Source organism: Sinocyclocheilus anshuiensis, unplaced genomic scaffold, assembly GCF_001515605.1.
Source record: "Sinocyclocheilus anshuiensis isolate Anshui unplaced genomic scaffold, SAMN03320099.WGS_v1.1 scaffold532, whole genome shotgun sequence".
In the NCBI taxonomy this organism is placed as follows: Eukaryota; Metazoa; Chordata; class Actinopteri; order Cypriniformes; family Cyprinidae; genus Sinocyclocheilus; species Sinocyclocheilus anshuiensis.
Window position 1 is genome coordinate 2407439 of NW_015555819.1, and position 19051 is coordinate 2426489.

The 19051-nt window shown below is 38.7% G+C and overlaps 1 protein-coding gene across 1 annotated transcript in view; it reads right to left on the reverse strand.

Moving 5' to 3' along the window:
* The window catches only part of LOC107675249 (pre-mRNA-splicing factor CWC25 homolog), a 21529-nt gene extending 10754 nt beyond the window's left edge, over positions 1-10775 (reverse strand). The window contains exons 1-4 of the mRNA XM_016469527.1: positions 10758-10775; positions 10522-10615; positions 8536-8663; positions 8132-8470 (exon numbers count right to left, since the gene is read on the reverse strand). Of these exons, the coding sequence (XP_016325013.1) occupies positions 8132-8470; positions 8536-8663; positions 10522-10615; positions 10758-10775 (579 nt within the window). The remainder of the gene's footprint in view (positions 1-8131; positions 8471-8535; positions 8664-10521; positions 10616-10757) is intronic.
* Between the last annotated feature and the right edge of the window lie 8276 nt (positions 10776-19051).

Here is a 19051-nt window from a genome sequence, read left to right on the forward strand (position 1 = left end):
AGAATAGGGCATTCTAAGTCAATATACTGCAGTATTTCCTCTCTCAATCAGTAGAAAATATGGTTAACACCCGGTCATGCATGAAAAAAAAATACCGTCATGTACCGTGAAAACGGTATAATTTTGAAAAATACAGCGATATAAATTTTTGGTCATACCGCCCAGCACTTGTGGAAAGAGTACTGAAAATTTGTACTTAAGTACAAGTACTGTTACATTGCTGAAATAATACTCAATTACATGGTTAAGAATAGCCTATCTGCTTGTTACGTCTGACATCAGGCTTCACTGCGCAATGATATTACGCAGCACCTGAAAATAGGCTAACTTCCATCAACATAACCAACGTGACCACCTGCTTGCACAGGGAGCGTGCTGGGGACTATTTTCAGGCGCTGCGTAATATATGAGCCTATTTTCAAAAATAGTGGAGTGTTCCTTTAACAAGCGGATTCTCCCGAAGCCGTCAAACTGATGTCATCAGAGCGAGAACGCCTTTCCAGAGCGGAAGCAGTTTTTGATTAAAGATTACGACAGCAGACATTTTTTTTTTACAGTGTATTGACTGGCATTGTTCAATTGTTCACCACAAGACTAGTAATGTGCACTAAAAAGTAAGTAGGGTCATTTTTGATTTCATGACAAATAATCATTTTCAATACCACTGACAAAACGAACACATACTGTATACTGCCATATAGATATTTTAATATTTAAAAATGTTTTTGCACATCCATTTTTTTTTCAAGGCAATCATTATTTCAAGCTTACTATTTCAAGCTTTGAAATTGGTTTAATCCAAGTCTTCTCAAAAGACACATTAGCTTTATATGATGAACAGATTTTAATATAGGCTTTTATTTATATACATATAAATATTGATCAATTACCATTTAAAAAATCTCAATCTTAAACATTTCCTCATTCTGTGTATTTGTGTCTTTAAAACTTTAAAATAGGGTTGCAAAAGCTTACAGCACAAGGAAGCTTGATTTCAAACGGAATTGAATTTGCAAAAAAAGACAAGTAGCCTACTCATTCAGTAATAAAATTATAAAACAAATGACCTCAATATATCAAAATATATTCAAAATATGACAACACTGAATTTTCATAAGAAGTGATTTAAGAGCCATATATGTTGTTTATTTAGAAAAATGGAACATCAGATGGCTTTGACCTGTAATGCCTGTACAATGTAGTGATGCAGTTAGGCAGACTAGGATATGTATATGTACAAATCAGACAAATATCCCATTCCAAAACATTTCTAGCATAAACTTACATTGTAAAGAAATTAAAGTTCAATCTTTGATTGTTGAAAGACTTTCTGGTGCATTTCACTTACAGTCAATAAAATTTCCAGTAGCATTTTCATCGATCAGGCGTGGATTTATTCTAAATGGTTGATAACTTTTGACAAAGTTTAATCCAGGAGCAAAGAGAAATCATTTCTACTTTAAAAGCACGGAGAGATCGCGATTGCACACAGTCTGCGCACAAGCAATATTAGAGTGAGAGGACAGGCAGTGCATTTGTATAAGTTAGGCCTATTTGAGAGCTCGCATCCAAATTTCTGCGATTACATGACTGTGTTCTCATGTTACAATAAAGCGGTCGCCACATTTGCTCGGGAATGATTAAAGTTATGCGGAATACCTGCAATCCCGTGCGGATATTCAGACTCCGTAATCGACAGGAGGCGGGTGCGTGTCAAACTCACTGTCGGAGAGGAAAGAGCTTGTGTCGGTGTATATTCGGTAGATACTGTGGAAAATGAGTAATGGAACCGAGTCAGATATCTCAGTATATGTATCGAAATATAGATATTTATGATAACACTGCCATGTAGTTTGTTTCTCCAAACTTTGAGTCCATAAATAACGCTGAGCTCCCTCACTGTCTGATCATCTCTTCACCTGCTGCAGCTGCAGCGGCGGCTTTTCCTGGTTCAGATATCAGGGCTGTTATTGGTCCATTTACGATCGGATATCTTTATTGGCTACTGAAGTGCCATCAAAGGTTTGAATATCAATTAAAATTGTGGACGTACTCAGTAACGAACTATGATTTAAAAGTAATGAAGTAGATTATTAACACTACCATGTAGTTTTCTCCAAACTTTGAGTCCATCAATTACGCTGAGCTCCCTTACTGTCTGATCAGCTCCTCCAAACCTGCTGCAGCGGCGGCTTTTCCTGGTTCAGATATCAGGGCTGTTATTGGTCCCTTTACGATCGGATATCTTTATTGGCTACTGAAGTGCCATCAAAGGTTTGAATATCAATTAAAATTGTGGACGTACTCAGTAACGAACTATGATTTAAAAGTAATGAAGTAGATTATTTTGCTTAATTTGTACTTAAGTACAAGTAAAAGTACAGCTTTAAAAATATACTCAAAAAAGTACAAGTACCCGAAAAAAACTACTTAATTACAGTAACGTGAGTAGTTGTAATTCGTTACCTCCACCACTGCTTACAAGGTTGTTGAAAACCTATCAATTCGTGTCGATAAAGTATAATAGGGTAAATCCTGTATAGTGATTTATCCTATATAGTGCTTGCATAAAGCAAGTAGTGCATACACTTGTAGCTGTTATGTATCTTTGTAAGTCCCCACGCGCAAGCAGACGAACCCAACCCACCCCGTTTAAAAAAACAAACCAAGTGGGCTCCCCCAAAGTCCACGGTATAGTTCGAACACTGCTTCAGACAGTAGCTTGTACATCACGCACACAGAATCAATCAGCGCGGAAATGTATTGTCAACACTGTTTTGTGATTTCTCAATAAAATAGCTTAGAAACTGAAAAGTTCAAGCATATATTTCTTAATAACTAAATTCCACAGCTTCGCACAAGGTGTTTGTCACAGCCCCAGACTTATTTGTTCATTAATGACGTCATCAGCGACTAGTCGACTTCGACTCGACTTTCATCACATAGAAGTCGACTTCAAAAAATCAGAAGTCGTTCAACCCCTATTATGTAGGTACACTGTAAGTACATGTAAGTGCAAGTACTGTAAAATAAAGTGCAACCATCATTTTTGTTAGACATTTATCACAATACAATGTTTTTGCACGTTACAAAGCAATGTTGTTTTTTATTTACCGTGGTAATACCACGTTAACCAAACGGGGTTAATACCATATTTTTGGAAACATTGGTTTCTGGAAATGGTACTGTGACATTACCATGGCAATACCATTTCATATCAAAGTAATGCCATGTTTTGTTTAGTGTTTTTGGACATTTTGCATGGTAATACTATTTTTTTTTTCATATGCACCATAGTACTTTAACTTTTGGACATTAATACCATGTTTTTTTATATGTACCATAGTAAAACCACAGTTTCTGAAAATGGTACCATATTTATGTTCATACCCAGGTGCATCTAAAAAAATTAGAATATTGTGAAAAAGTTAATTTTTTTGTAACATTTCAAAAAGTAAAACTTTCATATATTATAGATTCATTACATGTAAAGTAAAACCCTGAAAGTTTTTTGTTTTAATTTTGTTGATTAGAGCTTACAGCTCATGAAAGTCCAAAATCCAGTATCTCAAAATATTAGAATATTTACATTTGAGTTTTATTAAATGACCATCCCAACAGAATAAATTCCGGGTATCTCTTGTTCTTTGAAACCACAATAATGGGGAAGACTGCTGACTTGGCAATGGTTCAGAAGACAATCATTGACACCCTCCACAAAGAGGGTAAGTCACAGAAGGTCATAACTGAAAGGGCTGGTTGTTCACAGAGTGCTGTATCAAAGCATATTAAATGCAAAGTTGACTGGAAGGAAGAAATTGGGTAGGAAAAGGTGCACGAGCAAAAGGGATGACCGCAAGCTTGAGAATACTGTCAAGCAAAGCCGATTCAAACACTTGGGAGAGCTTCACAAGGAGTGGACTGAAGCTGGAGTCAGTGCATCAAGAGTCACCACGCTCAGACGTCTTCAGGAAAAGGGCTACCAAGCCACTTCTGAAACAGAAACAACGTCAGAAGCATCTTACCTGGGCTAAGGAGAAAAAGAACTGGACTGTTGCTCAGTGGTCCAAAGTCCTCTTTTCAGATAAAAGTACATTTTGCATTTAATTTGCATATCAAGGTCTGGAGGAAGACTGGAGAGGCACAGAATCCAAGCTGCATGAAGTCCAGTGTGAAGTTTCCAAAGTCAGTGATGATTTGGGGTGCTGTGACGTCTGCTGGTGTTGCTCCATTGTGTTTTATCAAGTCCAAAGTCAATGCAGCCATCTACCAGGAGATTTTGGAGCACTTTATGCTTCCATCTGCTGACAAGCTTTATGGAGATGCTGATTTCCTTTTCAAGCAGGACTTTAGCACCTGCCCACAGTGCCAAAACCACTTCCAAGTGCTCTGCTGACCATGATATTACTGTGCTTGATTGGCAAGCAAACATGCCTGACCTGAAACCCACATGGAATCTATGGGATATTTTCAAGAGAAAGATGAGAAACAGTCGATCCAACAATACAGATGAGCTGAAGTCTCAATAGTGCCTCAGCAGAGCCACAAGGCTGATCGCTCCATGCCACACCTCACTGATGCTGGAGTTTGTGCTAAAGGAGCCCCGACCAAGTATTGAGTGCATAAATTAACATACTTTAAAAAACTTAAACTTTTCTGTTTTGCAAATTCTTTTTTTGATTGATGAGAATCACAAATTTTTGATAGAATATTAGGAAATATTCTAATATTTTGAGATACTGGACTTTTGACTTTCATGAGCTGTAAGCTCTAATCATCAAAATTAAAACAAAAGAAACGTTTGAAATTATTTACTTTACATGTAATGAATCTAGAAAATTTACATTTTTTAAATGTTACAAAAAAAAAAGAACTTTTTCACGATATAAAATTTTTTTTTAGATGCACCTGTATATCTCAATAATACCATGTTTCTTTGGATGTGTACCATGGAATACACTTACAAAAGACTACCATGATTGTATTTTTTTAGACCATGGTATAGTACACTTACATATTGTTGCTCTTTTGTTGGTTTAATTGCTTCAATTGTCCTCTTTTGTAAGTTGCTTTGGATAAAAGTGTCTGCTAAAAGATTAAACGTAAATGTAATGTAAATGTATAGCCACTACATTCTTGAAAGTTGAATGTCATGTAAATACCATGGTAATTTTAGTACCACAGCATATCAATACATTGCTCTACAATATCAGTACATCAGTGTATTGATACCATTATCAATACAATGGTATTACCATCTGATACCACTGATGAACCATGGTAAAACAACAGTACTTTTATCTGAGAGTCCTTAAATGTATCAGCTACACTCACAGCTACACAACCAGTGTATGAAGATCCACACACCCACTGACAGCAGAGAGAATGTCACGTTTGCAGGGGGTCACTAACATTTTCCCCCCAAGAGTCATAAAATCAGGTAACAGATAAAAACAGGTAAACAGTCGGTCCAGCCTCCTGCCTCACCAGCTGACCACACAGATTTCTGCCATCTGTGAAATGGAGTTTGAATGAGAAGGATGGCAGGATAGAGAGAAGGTCACGGAGGAGGAGGAGGAGGAGGAGGAGGGGACGATCAGAGGGATGAGGAAGGTGAAGAAAAGTAGGAGGAAAGGCCAGACAGAGATACAGGCCAGCCACACTTGACCTTTACCACCCACATGTGTCAGTGACAGAGAAGGGCGCTGGTGTGGCTTTACCATCTCACCCCTCCGGGAGAAACACTATCGCTCTAACCACCTCAATTAACCCTGATTCCTCTCTTAACGATGGGATCACAAGGTCTCACTTTCTACTGCTTTCTACTTTCATTAAATTGTGTCCCTAGGAGGGGTGAATCCCAGCCTATCACTGTATATGAGTGATGGACAAGCTTCTTTTTTAGAGCTTCTTATATATGTATTGTATATATATATGTACACAAGAAAAAATGTTTGTTATTGATTTTTTATTTAAAAAAATACTTTTAATGCTATGCAAAATGTTCGAAAGTGTAAATTGTGCAGTAATCAGTAAAGTAGTGTTTAATTTCAAACCAGTAAATAACATCTTTACTGAGAGTTAGGGCAGAGAATCATTACCAACAAGAATCGATTCCAAGTTGTTGGGAGTTGAGAGAGTCAATAAATTCCACTTAGAGGAATCGACTTTACTGAAGGGCCAAAGATGTCCGGTCGTGACATGAATTAGGCTTTGCCCATTATTTTAATTATCAAACCACTACACATCCTTAACAATTACCCTTAACAGTTAGGGATTTTGACTCCAATGTTTTGAGTAGTGTGGGTCAGGCTTTAAACCATTTACTCAACAGAATTGCTCAAAAAAACAAATCACTCATGTCCTCTAAACAACTCTGAATGTAGATTTTAAAAAGACGGCAGCAAAATCGATCGATTCCGGAATTTTCAGCCCTACTTCATGTAAACATTAGGTTTCCAGATCACTATAGGAAAAATTTTTTGTTGGTTCCTAGAACGTTCTCAAAACATACATTTTTAGAGTTTCTAATGTAACGTAAGCACAAAACAAAGCTGCTCTGCGAGCCCAGCCCTGGAGTGCCCGCAGTAAAGGCTTCTAAGTAGCATGAGCTAATAATAAGACCCAGGTCCTGAGGCAAAAGTCAGCATAACTAAGGCCTTTTCCACTTGCAAGGGGATCAGGGAGATTAGGCGGATGAGATTCGTGCCTGAAGGGCAGGGATGTCCAGGTTATAAAATCTAGTGAAGGTAGACAACTGTCACAGGTTGCCTAATGTGGCAGAGGCGAGGAGACAAAGGAGCGTGGAGACGAAGAGGATTAACAGGAAACAGTCTTTATTTCTCCAAATAAAGAACACACAGACAGGAACTCACACGTAGGACAAGGGGTTGATATTCAATTCCAGACAAGGGAGAACAGAACAGGCTCAAACTCAAATAGGGCAGATAACGAGGGGCAGACAGGTGATGAGGATAACTAATAACAAGGAACAGGACGATTACTAATAATGGGAAAAGGAACTGGAAGGACCAAATAAGGACAAACAGGAACTAAACAGGAACACACACGGGACAACAGCGAAGACCAGCCGGCGGCCGCACAGATGTCTCCAATTGAAACTCTGCTGGACCAAGCCCAGGAGGAGGCCATTCCTCTGGTGGAGTGAAGGCCACAGGGCTATAGCATCAGCTATCCAGCGGCATAGTCTCTGCTTCATAACTGACAGCCCTTTAGAGTGGCCTCCGAAGCATACGAAGAGCTGCTCTGATTGCCTAAAGTGGCCAGAGCGCTCAACATAAGGCGCTTTCGCAACACGTAGTTCTAGGAACTTAGTTCTGGGAACTAGCCAGGATGGTGGTTCCTAGAGAACCAATTTCTCTCTCGGGCCATTTTCCTGGTTGCATTCGCACCAGCAGCAGGAGCTCTGAAGCAGCCGACAGCAACGTCTTTATTTGCGGCATTTACAAACGTCAACAACCGCTGAATGGAGAATGCCGTGATTGGAGCCGTTTTTGTTGTGTGTTGCGGGGTTTTATGATAACGGAGATAGAATGTAAATGCAAAATTTACGCGATTGAAAGAGCATGAAAATCTGACTAAATCTCCTATGACAACTTGCAGTGTTATCATCAAGGCTGAAAAAAGAACATAACACTGCAGACAACAGGTAAATGCCATTATCACTGTTTTCCATGTTCGTGGAATAAATATTTTTACACTGTTTATTCAAAATGCTGGGTAGCCGGTGTTAAGCGTTTGGCCAATCAGCATACACTTACGTCATTGGTAGTTCCTATAGAACTGTTTTAGACCCTACTCTGAAGATAAATATTTTTACACTGTTTATTCAAAATGCTGGGTAGCCGGTGTTAAGCGTTTGGCCAATCAGCATACACTTATGTCATTGGTAGTTCCTATAGAACTGTTTTAGACCCTACTCTGAAGTAGGAGCTAATTTAGTTCCCCCAAATGGAGTTCCTAGAACTAAATACGTTCCTAGTTCATGCGGTGTGAACACACCAAAAACCAGCTACTTCCGCCAATAGTTCTAGAAACTATGAAAAGGTTCCTCCGGTGCGAAAGTGCCTATACACTCTAAGGGCCTGAACTGGGCAGGGGAAATTCAGACCCTGCTCATCCTCTGAGTTAGGAAGAGCCAGAAGGGTGATAACTTGTGCTCTGAACGAGTGCAGAACGTCTTGGGCATATAGCCATGTCTTGGTTTGAGGATGACTCTACAGTCGTTAGACCCATACTTAAGGCAGGAAGCACTGACTAAGAACACTTGCAGATCACCCACTCGCTTGACCGATACTAAAGCTAGAAAAAGAGCAGTCTTAAGCGACAGGGGCTGTAAGTTGGCTGACTGGAGCGCCTCAAAGGGGGACCTCGAAGGGCCCTGAGGACCTTGGATAAGTCCCAGGTCAGCACAGTATGAGGAAGAGGCAGATTCAGTCTTCAAGCTCCCCTCAGGAATTTAACAACAAGATTGTTTTTGCCGACTGACTGGTCAGCCACTAGTGGGTGATTCACCGTGATGGCTGCCACATATACTTTGAGTGTGGAAGGGATGCACCCTTTATCCAGCAACTCTTGATGAAAGGTTAACACAGATGACACGTCACATAAGGACGGGTCCTTGTTCTGTGTTGCAAACCAAACTGAAAACACAGACCACTTAAGGGCATAGAGGCATCTCGTAGACGGGGCTCTAGCCTCCCAAAAGCATTTCAACACAAGAGACCATTTTCAAAAGGGAACTTTCTTTATTGAAATAAAATGTTCTTTCTCAGTTTCCAGAACATTGCTTTAAAAATAATCATTAAGTGAAATGTTCTGTATAAGTTATTTTATGATTATCTAAAAAAAAAACTCCCTCCAACATTATTTTATGGTTGTAAAAACATAAAACCTAAAAAAGAACGTTCCCAGAATGTTATTATTTGGTTCCCGTTAGGGAAACATTCTGTGTTTGCAGAGCTTGCTGTACTTTGGACCTGGTCAATAGAGCCACAATTAATTGAAAATGAATTTCTTTTGTGTCCAGCTGAATTTCTCTCAGCAATTTTCAATTTAACACAGAAATATGAGTCAGTTTGTTAATTCACAGCGTGGCACAAAGGGGATCAATTAAGGTTGATAATCAAACCTTGCTTTCATTTACACCTCATTTTAACCTGAGGACTAATAACTGATTTCATAACTGACTTGAAAAATAAATTTGATAAGGGCATAAAACCCTGGGGATATTTGCTTTCCCATCAATTAAGGTTGATAATCAAACCTTGCTTTCATTTACACCTCATTTCAACCTGAGGACTAATAACTGATTTCATAACTGACTTGAAAAATAAATTTGATAAGGGCATAAAACCCTGGGGATATTTGCTTTCCCTGTGGCGCCATAAGAGCTGATGACATGAAGATTACAGTCCCTGCCATGCTGACTTACCATAGTGCATCTCTGTGGAGCCTGATAGTCTTTATCAACGTCTAATTGGGGTTAATTAGGCTTTAAAATAACCTCACTGGAAATGCTGTAGTTATGATGAGATTACATGATGAGCTGCTGTGAGCTTTGCACATCTGAAAGACAAGGAGAGAAGGAAAAGTTTGCCTTACTTGATGGAGAGATGGGGAAAGTTGAAGCACAGAATAAAAAAAGGCCGGCGGGATGTAGTGTCACATGGAACCGCAACATTTAATGACAAATGTTGGTTCATGTAGCACCTGTGTGGTCCAATGTAGTTTGGAGATCGAAATGAGACTTGCCGAAAGCTGTGATGTGATTATTTGCTCAGTTCAACCAAGTCCATATGACTGTTGTGTTGCCATCAGCCGAGAAAAGTCTCAAAACTCTGTGCAATAACAGTGTTGTGGCAGCTCACCCCGAAGACACAAACGAATGTTTCATGATGGATTGAGAGTAAACACTGGAGAAATAAATGAATTCTTTTCTCTTGAGTTAGCAGAGCAAATGCCATAGTTAAAGTTAAACTTGCTGTATATAGCAAAACAGATCAGGATTCAAAGCGAAAAAAAACATTTTCTGTAAAGTTGTTTGTTTAGCTATTTTGTGTTCTTTTCTTCTCTTTTTTAGGGCTTTTCACACTGCACTTATCCCCATTGTTCTAAACCCTGCTTTTAACTCCAGGTAAAGAAATGTTTCACACTTCATTTAGGGTACGTTTACATGACAACAATGTACTAAAAACAGAAAAGTTTTTCCTTTGTGTTATTGAAAATGTTCGCATACAGATGACAACATTGGCTCCATTTACACTTGGCATTAACATGCGATCACTGCGATCCGATCAAGAAGATCGGATCATCAGTCAATCAGGACAAGGCGGGTTTACACTTGGCAACATAATCGGACTTCTCTATCTGGATAACCGATCAGATCTGTCTTTCCTGCGCAATATTATAAGTCTGCAGAGGATGGCCCTGGTGCAAAGTCGACCTGAAGTGGTGGGTTTTATTTTGCCAGCTGTGGTGGGAAAAATGTGCATTCTTTACAGAGAATGAGTGGTTCTGCAACTTTCAGGTTCTCTTCTCCATCTTTCTTCCGACATTTCGGGAGAGAGGGGACAGGGTTTGACGTGAAGTTGACCTGCGAATGCAGACACGATGGCTGGATTGCGTTTACATTACACTGAGCTCCGTTCACACGGCGTCGACCTGCGAATGCAGACACGATGGCTGGATTGCGTTTACATTACACTGAGATCCGTTCACAATGCGTCCATGACTACCTCTGGATCAGGACGCATTCCGATCAGAAGCGTGTTTACATTTGTCTTTTCAATGTGTATGTGGACAACATCTAGATACAGGTCGCATGTTAATGCCAAGTGTAAACGCAGCCATCGTCAAAAAGATCCCCGTTCACACAGATCCACGTCATGCCAGGCCCGTAGTTGGCGATGTCAGTTTGTAAATAAACATCTGTGCACATACCAACAGAATGTGCATGACATCACACATTTGCATTTTCATAGTTTACACAGAGACAATAACGGTATCGTTTTCAGAAACTTTTGAACCTGTTTTCAAAAGTTTACATTTTCACGGCCCCAAAATGCAGTTGTTGTGTAACGGGGAGTTTATACGACACCATTTTCATTTAAAACACTGAAAAAATTTAATACGTTTTACGGCCTAAAAATGCAAACCTTTGAAAATGGTTTTAAAGCGCTGTGAAAGTTGGAAAAAAATAATAAAAATGTAAAAAGATATTGTTCGTCTCAAACAAGCGAATTTGTGAAAACAGTGATTTCATGCGGATATTAGGCTACGTGTTAGTCTATGGGTGTTTCTCAAACGGAAGGCTGCATCCTCCGAAGGCTGCATATCTCGGCTGCCACGTCATCAAACATCACTGAAGGCCATCTCAATCGCAAGGATCCTTGGAAGGCAGGCTTCGTTTCGCGTCCTTCATTCAGCTGAATTTGAAGGATGCATGGGATGTATCCTCCGTGACCTTCAATCACCCACAATCCTTTGTACCCATTCCATTTCATGACAATAAACTGACGAAAAACGATTCAGTACTGAGCTTGTCTGAATTTATTATGAAATGTAAGACAAAAATAATGCTTCCAGACATGAAAGCATAGATGTTATTTTTTGTTTTGGATCAACATTGGCTACCAGAAATCGCTTACCCTGCCTTTAATAGAAAGCCAAATAATATAATGATTTGTAATACTAAGTATTTTTCCAAAACTAAGTTTTATTAGTATTTTCGTGCCGTGGCGGTGAGTGGCGGATCGCGGCAACCACATGTGACGGACCCCGGGCTGGACTCCGCTTCGTCCACGGTGAAAGTTGATGTATTCCCTCAGCGACCAGCACGGATCAGCTCTAGGCATGACGAAGCGGATATCGTCCTCTTTTGGAAAACCAAACAAAGTAGTTTCGCTTTCACAACGAAGCACACAGCGTCTTCACGACATGGCGGCAGCGGCAACAATACTACAGCGAGAATAAAAGTTACGCCTTCTTTCTTTACGTGAACATTTGGGCGGCGTTATGCAAATCTTCCCACATAGTGATGTAGATATGTGGGGGCGTGTTAGAACGAGCCGTTTTAGGTAAGTGTGGCTGACTCTGAACTTTTATAAAGAATATCTCTTTGGATTTGAGACTTTAGTCTTTGCAACTTTACAGATCTTCTTTATGCACCAAGAGCTTGTAACACTCCAAAGAGAAAGGAAAAATTTAAATCGCATCATATGACCCCTTTAACCGATTTTAAAACCATGGGAGACCACAGACATGAAGAGAGTTCAACCGATTTTTAGCCCTATAATCCTCTGAACGCACACACTAGACGATTCGACCAGACCGCAAGACCACACACTTGTCGATTTCACAGTGGCAAGTGATCTCATTGACATTCGCGAGATCAAACGTGACTAGAGAAGAAAAACAAAAAGAATACAATCAACGTTGTCAGCTGGCTCTCCAGGCATGCGTTCTGTTTCACAGTTTCGACACACACGTCTACCGGAAATCCTGTATAATTCAACCAATCCAATGACGACTTCGAAACTCCTGAAGTGTTTCCACTTTTGTGTGCCGTATGCATCAGACGTTCAGCCAACGGTCCGTGGACGTGACGTCTGAGGCTGAGACTAGGAAGGACTCCGCCTTGGTAGGATGCAGCCTTCCGTTTGAGAAGCACCCTATAAGAATGTGTATGTGCACAGGTGTGTAGTCTCTGTTTACAAAGTTACATCGCCAACTACTGGCCTGCATGAATAATACAGCATTTTTAGTCGTTTTTGCGGATTCGTGTGAAGGGGGATCGCAACGTTGTTGTCCGTACGCAAAACTTTTCACATTTTAGTAGATTGTTGTTGAGTAAATGTACCCTAAATGAATAGCCAATACACATAAAAAGTTTTCTGTTTGTAGTTGAAAATGATAAAACACTTAGAAGCAGGGTTAGTTGTGCTTCTACCTGGAGTTATGAAACCCTGCAGTGCAACAGGGTTAGCAGCCAGAATTTTACAGTGTGAATTAACTGCTTATGGCTAGATGGCTAGCAACAGACAACCAATCACGTGCCTCATATTCACACGTTTTGGACAGTCACGGAAGCGTATAAACAGTCATTTCAGCATTTGAGGCGAAAAAAGTCAAATGGTGACGTTAAACGCGTAAAACTGGAGTGAAGACAAGACTGTTTTATTCTTACCTTTATAGTCACTTCCGGTTCCATCGTCCTGAAGTCAATTGGTATTTTTAATGGGGTTTTAATTAAATAAAGTTTGTGTTTAACACAAGCTCAAGATACTGTCACATTTTATTCTACAACATAAAGTACATCATTTATATACTTGTGTTTCCAGTAAAATATAATCCAATATATAATACGAAGATGCGTAATGCTAAACCAGTCATTCTTGAGACATGGGACAAAACGCATTCATATGCAATAAAATGGATAAAATTTTTATTTTTTTTAATGTTGAAAAAGAGCTTGTTTTATCAAAAGCAACACTTAATAATATCTCCTATCAAAGCAAGGTTGTTTTTTTAATGACACATGCATGTTTAATACGTAAAAGTTGCGTCACCACTTTTTGTCAACACCGTCAGACATTCAATAAAATGTAATAAAATCAGGGAATATCAGGGGCAGCTGTCACTCTAAAGGACCCCCTTGCCACCATTCACCTCTGCAGAGTATATCGGTGTCAGACAGGCTCTGCTAAATTATAGTTTTAGAATATTTTAAATCCTAATCCTTTGTCACAGCCATGATATGTCAACACCATCTTCCAATTTCTGAGGAAATTATTTGAAATATTTAGATAATTGTATTCTCCTGAAGCAGGTTCCATTAGCATGCAGCATCAACAGAAAAAAATAAAATGGCTACTACATGAACTCCATTGGTTTTGTGAAAGAAATGCCAAATTTGGCAACACCGTCAGACGTCACCACCATAAGAGTTTGTGTTCCGGTGATATATCAAAATACTTCAATGTGACTCTTGAATAAAAGCTTTATAAACAATAACATACTCACTGTTTGTTGTGTTTGTTTTAATACAGTAATTGACTGATTCAATGTATTTGATAGTTAAAATTACTACAAATTCAGGTTTTCGTCACCTCCGTCAGATGTGTCAACTCCGTCCAATCAATGACACTGACGCCACAAAAATGCAAATAAGAACATTAACTCATGAGTTTAATGTAGGGAAAGACGGGGTAAAATGCCCCGTGGCAAGAAGACAAACAGATTTATGTCAACTATAAAAAGCACTTTTATTTCTTATTTACCACTTAGTTACCAAATTAGTGAAAGGAAAGGAATGCTATTCCAAATCAGAAAAATAGCAATTATTTATTTGAAGTGTCACTCATTTAGATCTAATCATACAGTGATCAAATAACAAAGATTCTAACTGAACTTAAACAGAAAAAATACTGAAAACCGAAATGTTAATATTTATCCAGAAAGTCCATTCCACTTTTCTCACCACGAGATGGTGCAGTTTCATTACAAAACATGTTAAACACAGCACAGAATGCTCTTTTTACAACTTAATAATCTAAAAGTCTGTTGTCTGTTTTTAGGTAACAAATTATTATTATTATTTTTTTACAAATTCTTTTAGTCTAAAACGGATGGTTTACGTTTCAGTTATCATCATGTAGGCTATGAGATAATTATAAAAATGCATTCTGCATTCTAAAAGATACTACATTTCTACAGTACTGCTATAACACTATCTACTGACACTAATACGCTTCCTGTGCATCCGTTTGCTTGGGCAGTTTGTTTTGGTGAAAGCTTCAAGCCAGCTAACCATGACACAGCACATTCACACTGCACTCCTCTGACTCTGAGGCTCATTATTCTTGAAGCACACTGTACTTACAGAGAAGAAATATTCACAGCATCCTCGCGCAAAATTCCTCTATGCATATTTTTTCTTATGTTCATGCATTTTCATTGTGAGGTTTGCAGTTTGTGTGTGTATACAGTGTCTTGCAATTATCAATGGTCCATACGTTAACAACTTAACACACAGATTAACAGACCGTTTTTATTATTTAGCATTCATACATTTTTTACTTATTCAACCTATTTTATTTTTATTATTACTATATTATATTAGTTTTCAAGTGCAGTTTTCATTTTATTTACAGCCAATAACTGGCTTCAATAGCGTGCAATATGTGAGATAAGAACATAATTCAATGTGAGAAAAAAAAAATCGATGTAATTAATGTTTCAATATGAATATTTCCAGCTAACAGGAGCATTCTCAGAACTTTGGCTAAGGTTCTCTCAAAGTTATGAACATTAGGATATTAAGTAAAGATCATGTTCCATGAAGATATTTAGTACATTTCCTATAGTAAATATATCAAAGCTTAATTTCTGATTAGTAATATGCATTGCTAAGAACTTCATTTGGACAACTTTAAAGATGATTTTCTCAATATTTTGATTTTTTTGCACCCTCAGATTCCAGATTTTCAAATATTGTCCTATCCTAACAAACCATACATCAATGGAAATCTGATTTATTCAGATTGTATAATGTATAACTCTCAATTTAAAAAAAACTGACCCTCGTGACTGGTTTTGTGCTCCAGGGTCACACATGATAATGATGATGAAAACTTCCGCAATGTTTGCACAACCAAGAAAAAAAGAAGAAAAAAAAAGGTTTCTAAAACATTCAGTTTTGAATGTTCAGATATCATTAATTTTTATAACTTAATGAGAACGTTAGCATATTTTTGTTGCGTTTATTGTTTGCCAAAAAAAATAAATACTTGCATTAAACATACAATAGATATTTTCCATATTAAATATCTTTTGTAGGCAGATAATTTGTGACTTGATCATATATGTAGGTTAAGAAACACGTACTAGTGTAATGAAACCTTCGCACGTGACCCACCGAGCCGCATCCGCTTCCACGACGCTTCCCCAGATGGACGTGACTTCCACCACGAGCCGCGAAACCACGCCTATCTGATTAATATGCAAATGACGCACGTAGCGTGAGGGCATTCTGCGCGTTATAAAGCGCGCAGCCCCTTCCTCTCAGCAGCAGCATCGGTGCGGAGCAACGACACAGCAACAGACCAGTCCACACGGTCAAACTACTGCTACAACCAGGTAAGACACAAGCTGCCACTAGTTAGTCATTTAAAACACCTTTCATAAAAAAGTTACAGTCTTAAAGCGCAGAATATGCGGTTTTGGGTGGTGTTTTCTCTCCATAATATATGTAATAAAATGTTTAGAATCTCTATATGGCACTCTACTATCATTAGGATGTGTATTTAGTCACATATTTACTGTAATATGCAGAGAGATTATGTTGAAAGCTGATCCTCATTCATTCCTGTTGAAGTCAACATTTGCAGTCTGACTGGTGTTACGTAACAATCGTCTATAACGTTACACATCATGAATACAACAATTCTCTAATATTTCCACGCGGTTTTTGTAACTTGCTTCTTGTGAACTCAAACACGACCTGTTGCTGCTCGTTTCAACATAAAGGTTATTTTTAGGTATTGACGTATACACGCACGCCTTTCTCGTTCACGCAGCGAGTATCGGCGAGCATTGTAGTGTATACTGCAGCATGTGGTTCTGTTCTGCTGGATGCTGGTGTGTAACTCGGGTTTGTGAGTCACCTGAAGTCTGCGTGCTTCGAGAAGTCCTCCGCATGGACCGATGCGCTTCTCGCTTCCTGAACCGCAAAGCATTCTGGTGCTTGTGGTTTTTATGGCTGCATTTAGGGACGCTTGACTACATAAAGGTCCCGTTCTGCACAATTTTTCCGCGAGATGAGTCAGTATTTCATTCAGCATGTGCAGAATTTCCCCATTTATGATCTCGAAATAAAATGCACAATTTGCGTCAACTCAACACCGCCCTCTACCCGGAAAATGTCTTAATTACTGTAATAAAGTAATCAGAATCGACTGAGAATCGGTGTTATTTTAGTATATAGTTGAGATGCTATTATAGGATCATTGATGTACTATAGTTTTATTTAAAATTTAATTTTTTAAAGTTTAAGTTTTGATTTTAATTTGACTTAGTTATTACTAAATATGTCTATAGTTGTTACTTTTGTTGTAGCTTTAGTTATTGTAGTACATGTTAAGCTAAATGAGAAATTTCTTGCCAACATCTTGAAATTTATTTAAAATAAGTGTTCGTAAGTGTTCTTGACATCCAATGATATACCAACTGTAACTAAATATTCCAAGTTACTGTTAAAATAGTCACAATTTTATTAAAATATCAATATTTCTCCAGCAATACAACACCAACTTCAACTCTAAAATGTTTATTTATTGGTTAAAAAAATTAAAATAAATAAATGCAAATGTAATCCACTCATAAGTGCATGTTCTACATGGTCTCTCAAGTATTAGCATAATTCATTAAAGTGTTTAGTCTTCTAGTGATGATGAATGACTACAGACGTTAGGGACGGTCTCTAAAGTGTGTGTGATGAATCATGAGTGAGGGGCTCTTAAAGGGGTCCTATTATGCTCTTTTACAAAGTCTTGATTTTGTTTTGGGGGTGTACTAGAACATGCTCTCATGCTTGGTGGTTCGAAAAACACATTATTTTTCACATAATTTACATTATTACAATACCTTTCTCCCGAGCCTGGCACAAACGGCTCGATTAGTTCTGGCTTTGATGAAGGTCCGCCTTCCGAAAAACAAAATGTGATGTGATTGGTTAGCTGTCCCAGTGCGTTGTGATTGGCGAACAGCTTAGATGGTGTTTCAGTACTGCCACGGCCCTTGCTCCATCTTTCAACAAAAGCTTTTGGCGAATCCGGCACTACTCCCTCATGTTGTGGAAGCTGTCCTCAGTAAAAATGCGCAGCACACAATAGCAAATTGGGGTTATAATGCTCAGGAACAGAGTTAAAAAATAAATTGCAACCACTGTTTCCTGACATCATCCGCTTTCACGGAGGTGAAAAAACAGTGTTTCAGGCGGTCGCACACCGGACGAGAAGCGCAGCGTCGCGCCACGTCTTTAAAATTCAAATACATTATTTTCTATGAGTGTAGGCACAGCGACGGCACCGTTCGGCGTCTGTCTGCGGCGCCCAGCTACATCGGGTTGTACTTGTAAGAATTGTTCTAGACATGCCGAATATTTGCCGCTACAGCACTGCAGCTCTTCTTCTTGGTTTTCTCTGATGCACTAACTCTGCAGCACCACCTCTTCATCGTCTCGTCTGATGCACTCACTCAACCAAGCGTTCTAACCACAACCTCGCTCCTCCCCACCCCCCAACCATTCCAATTTCTGTAGGCGGGAATTATTTGTAATGATATTCTAATGAGCCGCTTTGTGATATCACAAAGCCCAGAAAACAAACATTGTAGTCCAAACGAGCCGTTCGTTGTAGTTCTTGAAAAGGGATTTTTTTTTTTTAAATGAAATATCTTTCTTTGGAGTGGACTTTGAGATTTGTAACTTTCTAGATCTTTTTTATGCCCAAACATACACACTACACACTGACTAAAATTAAAAAAGTGAAAAAGCATAATAGGACCCCGTTAAGGTGGTTTGTTGATCTGATTTGTATGAATCCTTTAGATCCTTTCTTCTACGTGCGTCTGCACACACAACACTGCAGAGGCTGGAGGACGTGACGGATGAAACCTTTACACCTTTGACCTTTTCCCTGTGTGTTTGTTTTTTAAATAAACTGAGTAAAATTGGAAGTTTTAATTTATACAAATTACTAATTTTAAAAAGCGGAGTAAATAATATTATAAAGCGGTGTTCCGGTCCTTGATTCTGATTGGTTGAGCCGCGTTCGAAGCTGTTGTAAATTACTCTACAATCATACACCCCTGTGAAGCCGTGGTTTACAGTGAATTTATAACAGCTAAGGGGGTTTTAGGCACTCCGCTTCACATCTAACAACTCCCCTTAGCTGTTATAAAGTCACTGTAAACCACGGCTTCACAGGGGTTATTGCTTTAATTTAATTGTAATTTTTTTTAATTTAAAACA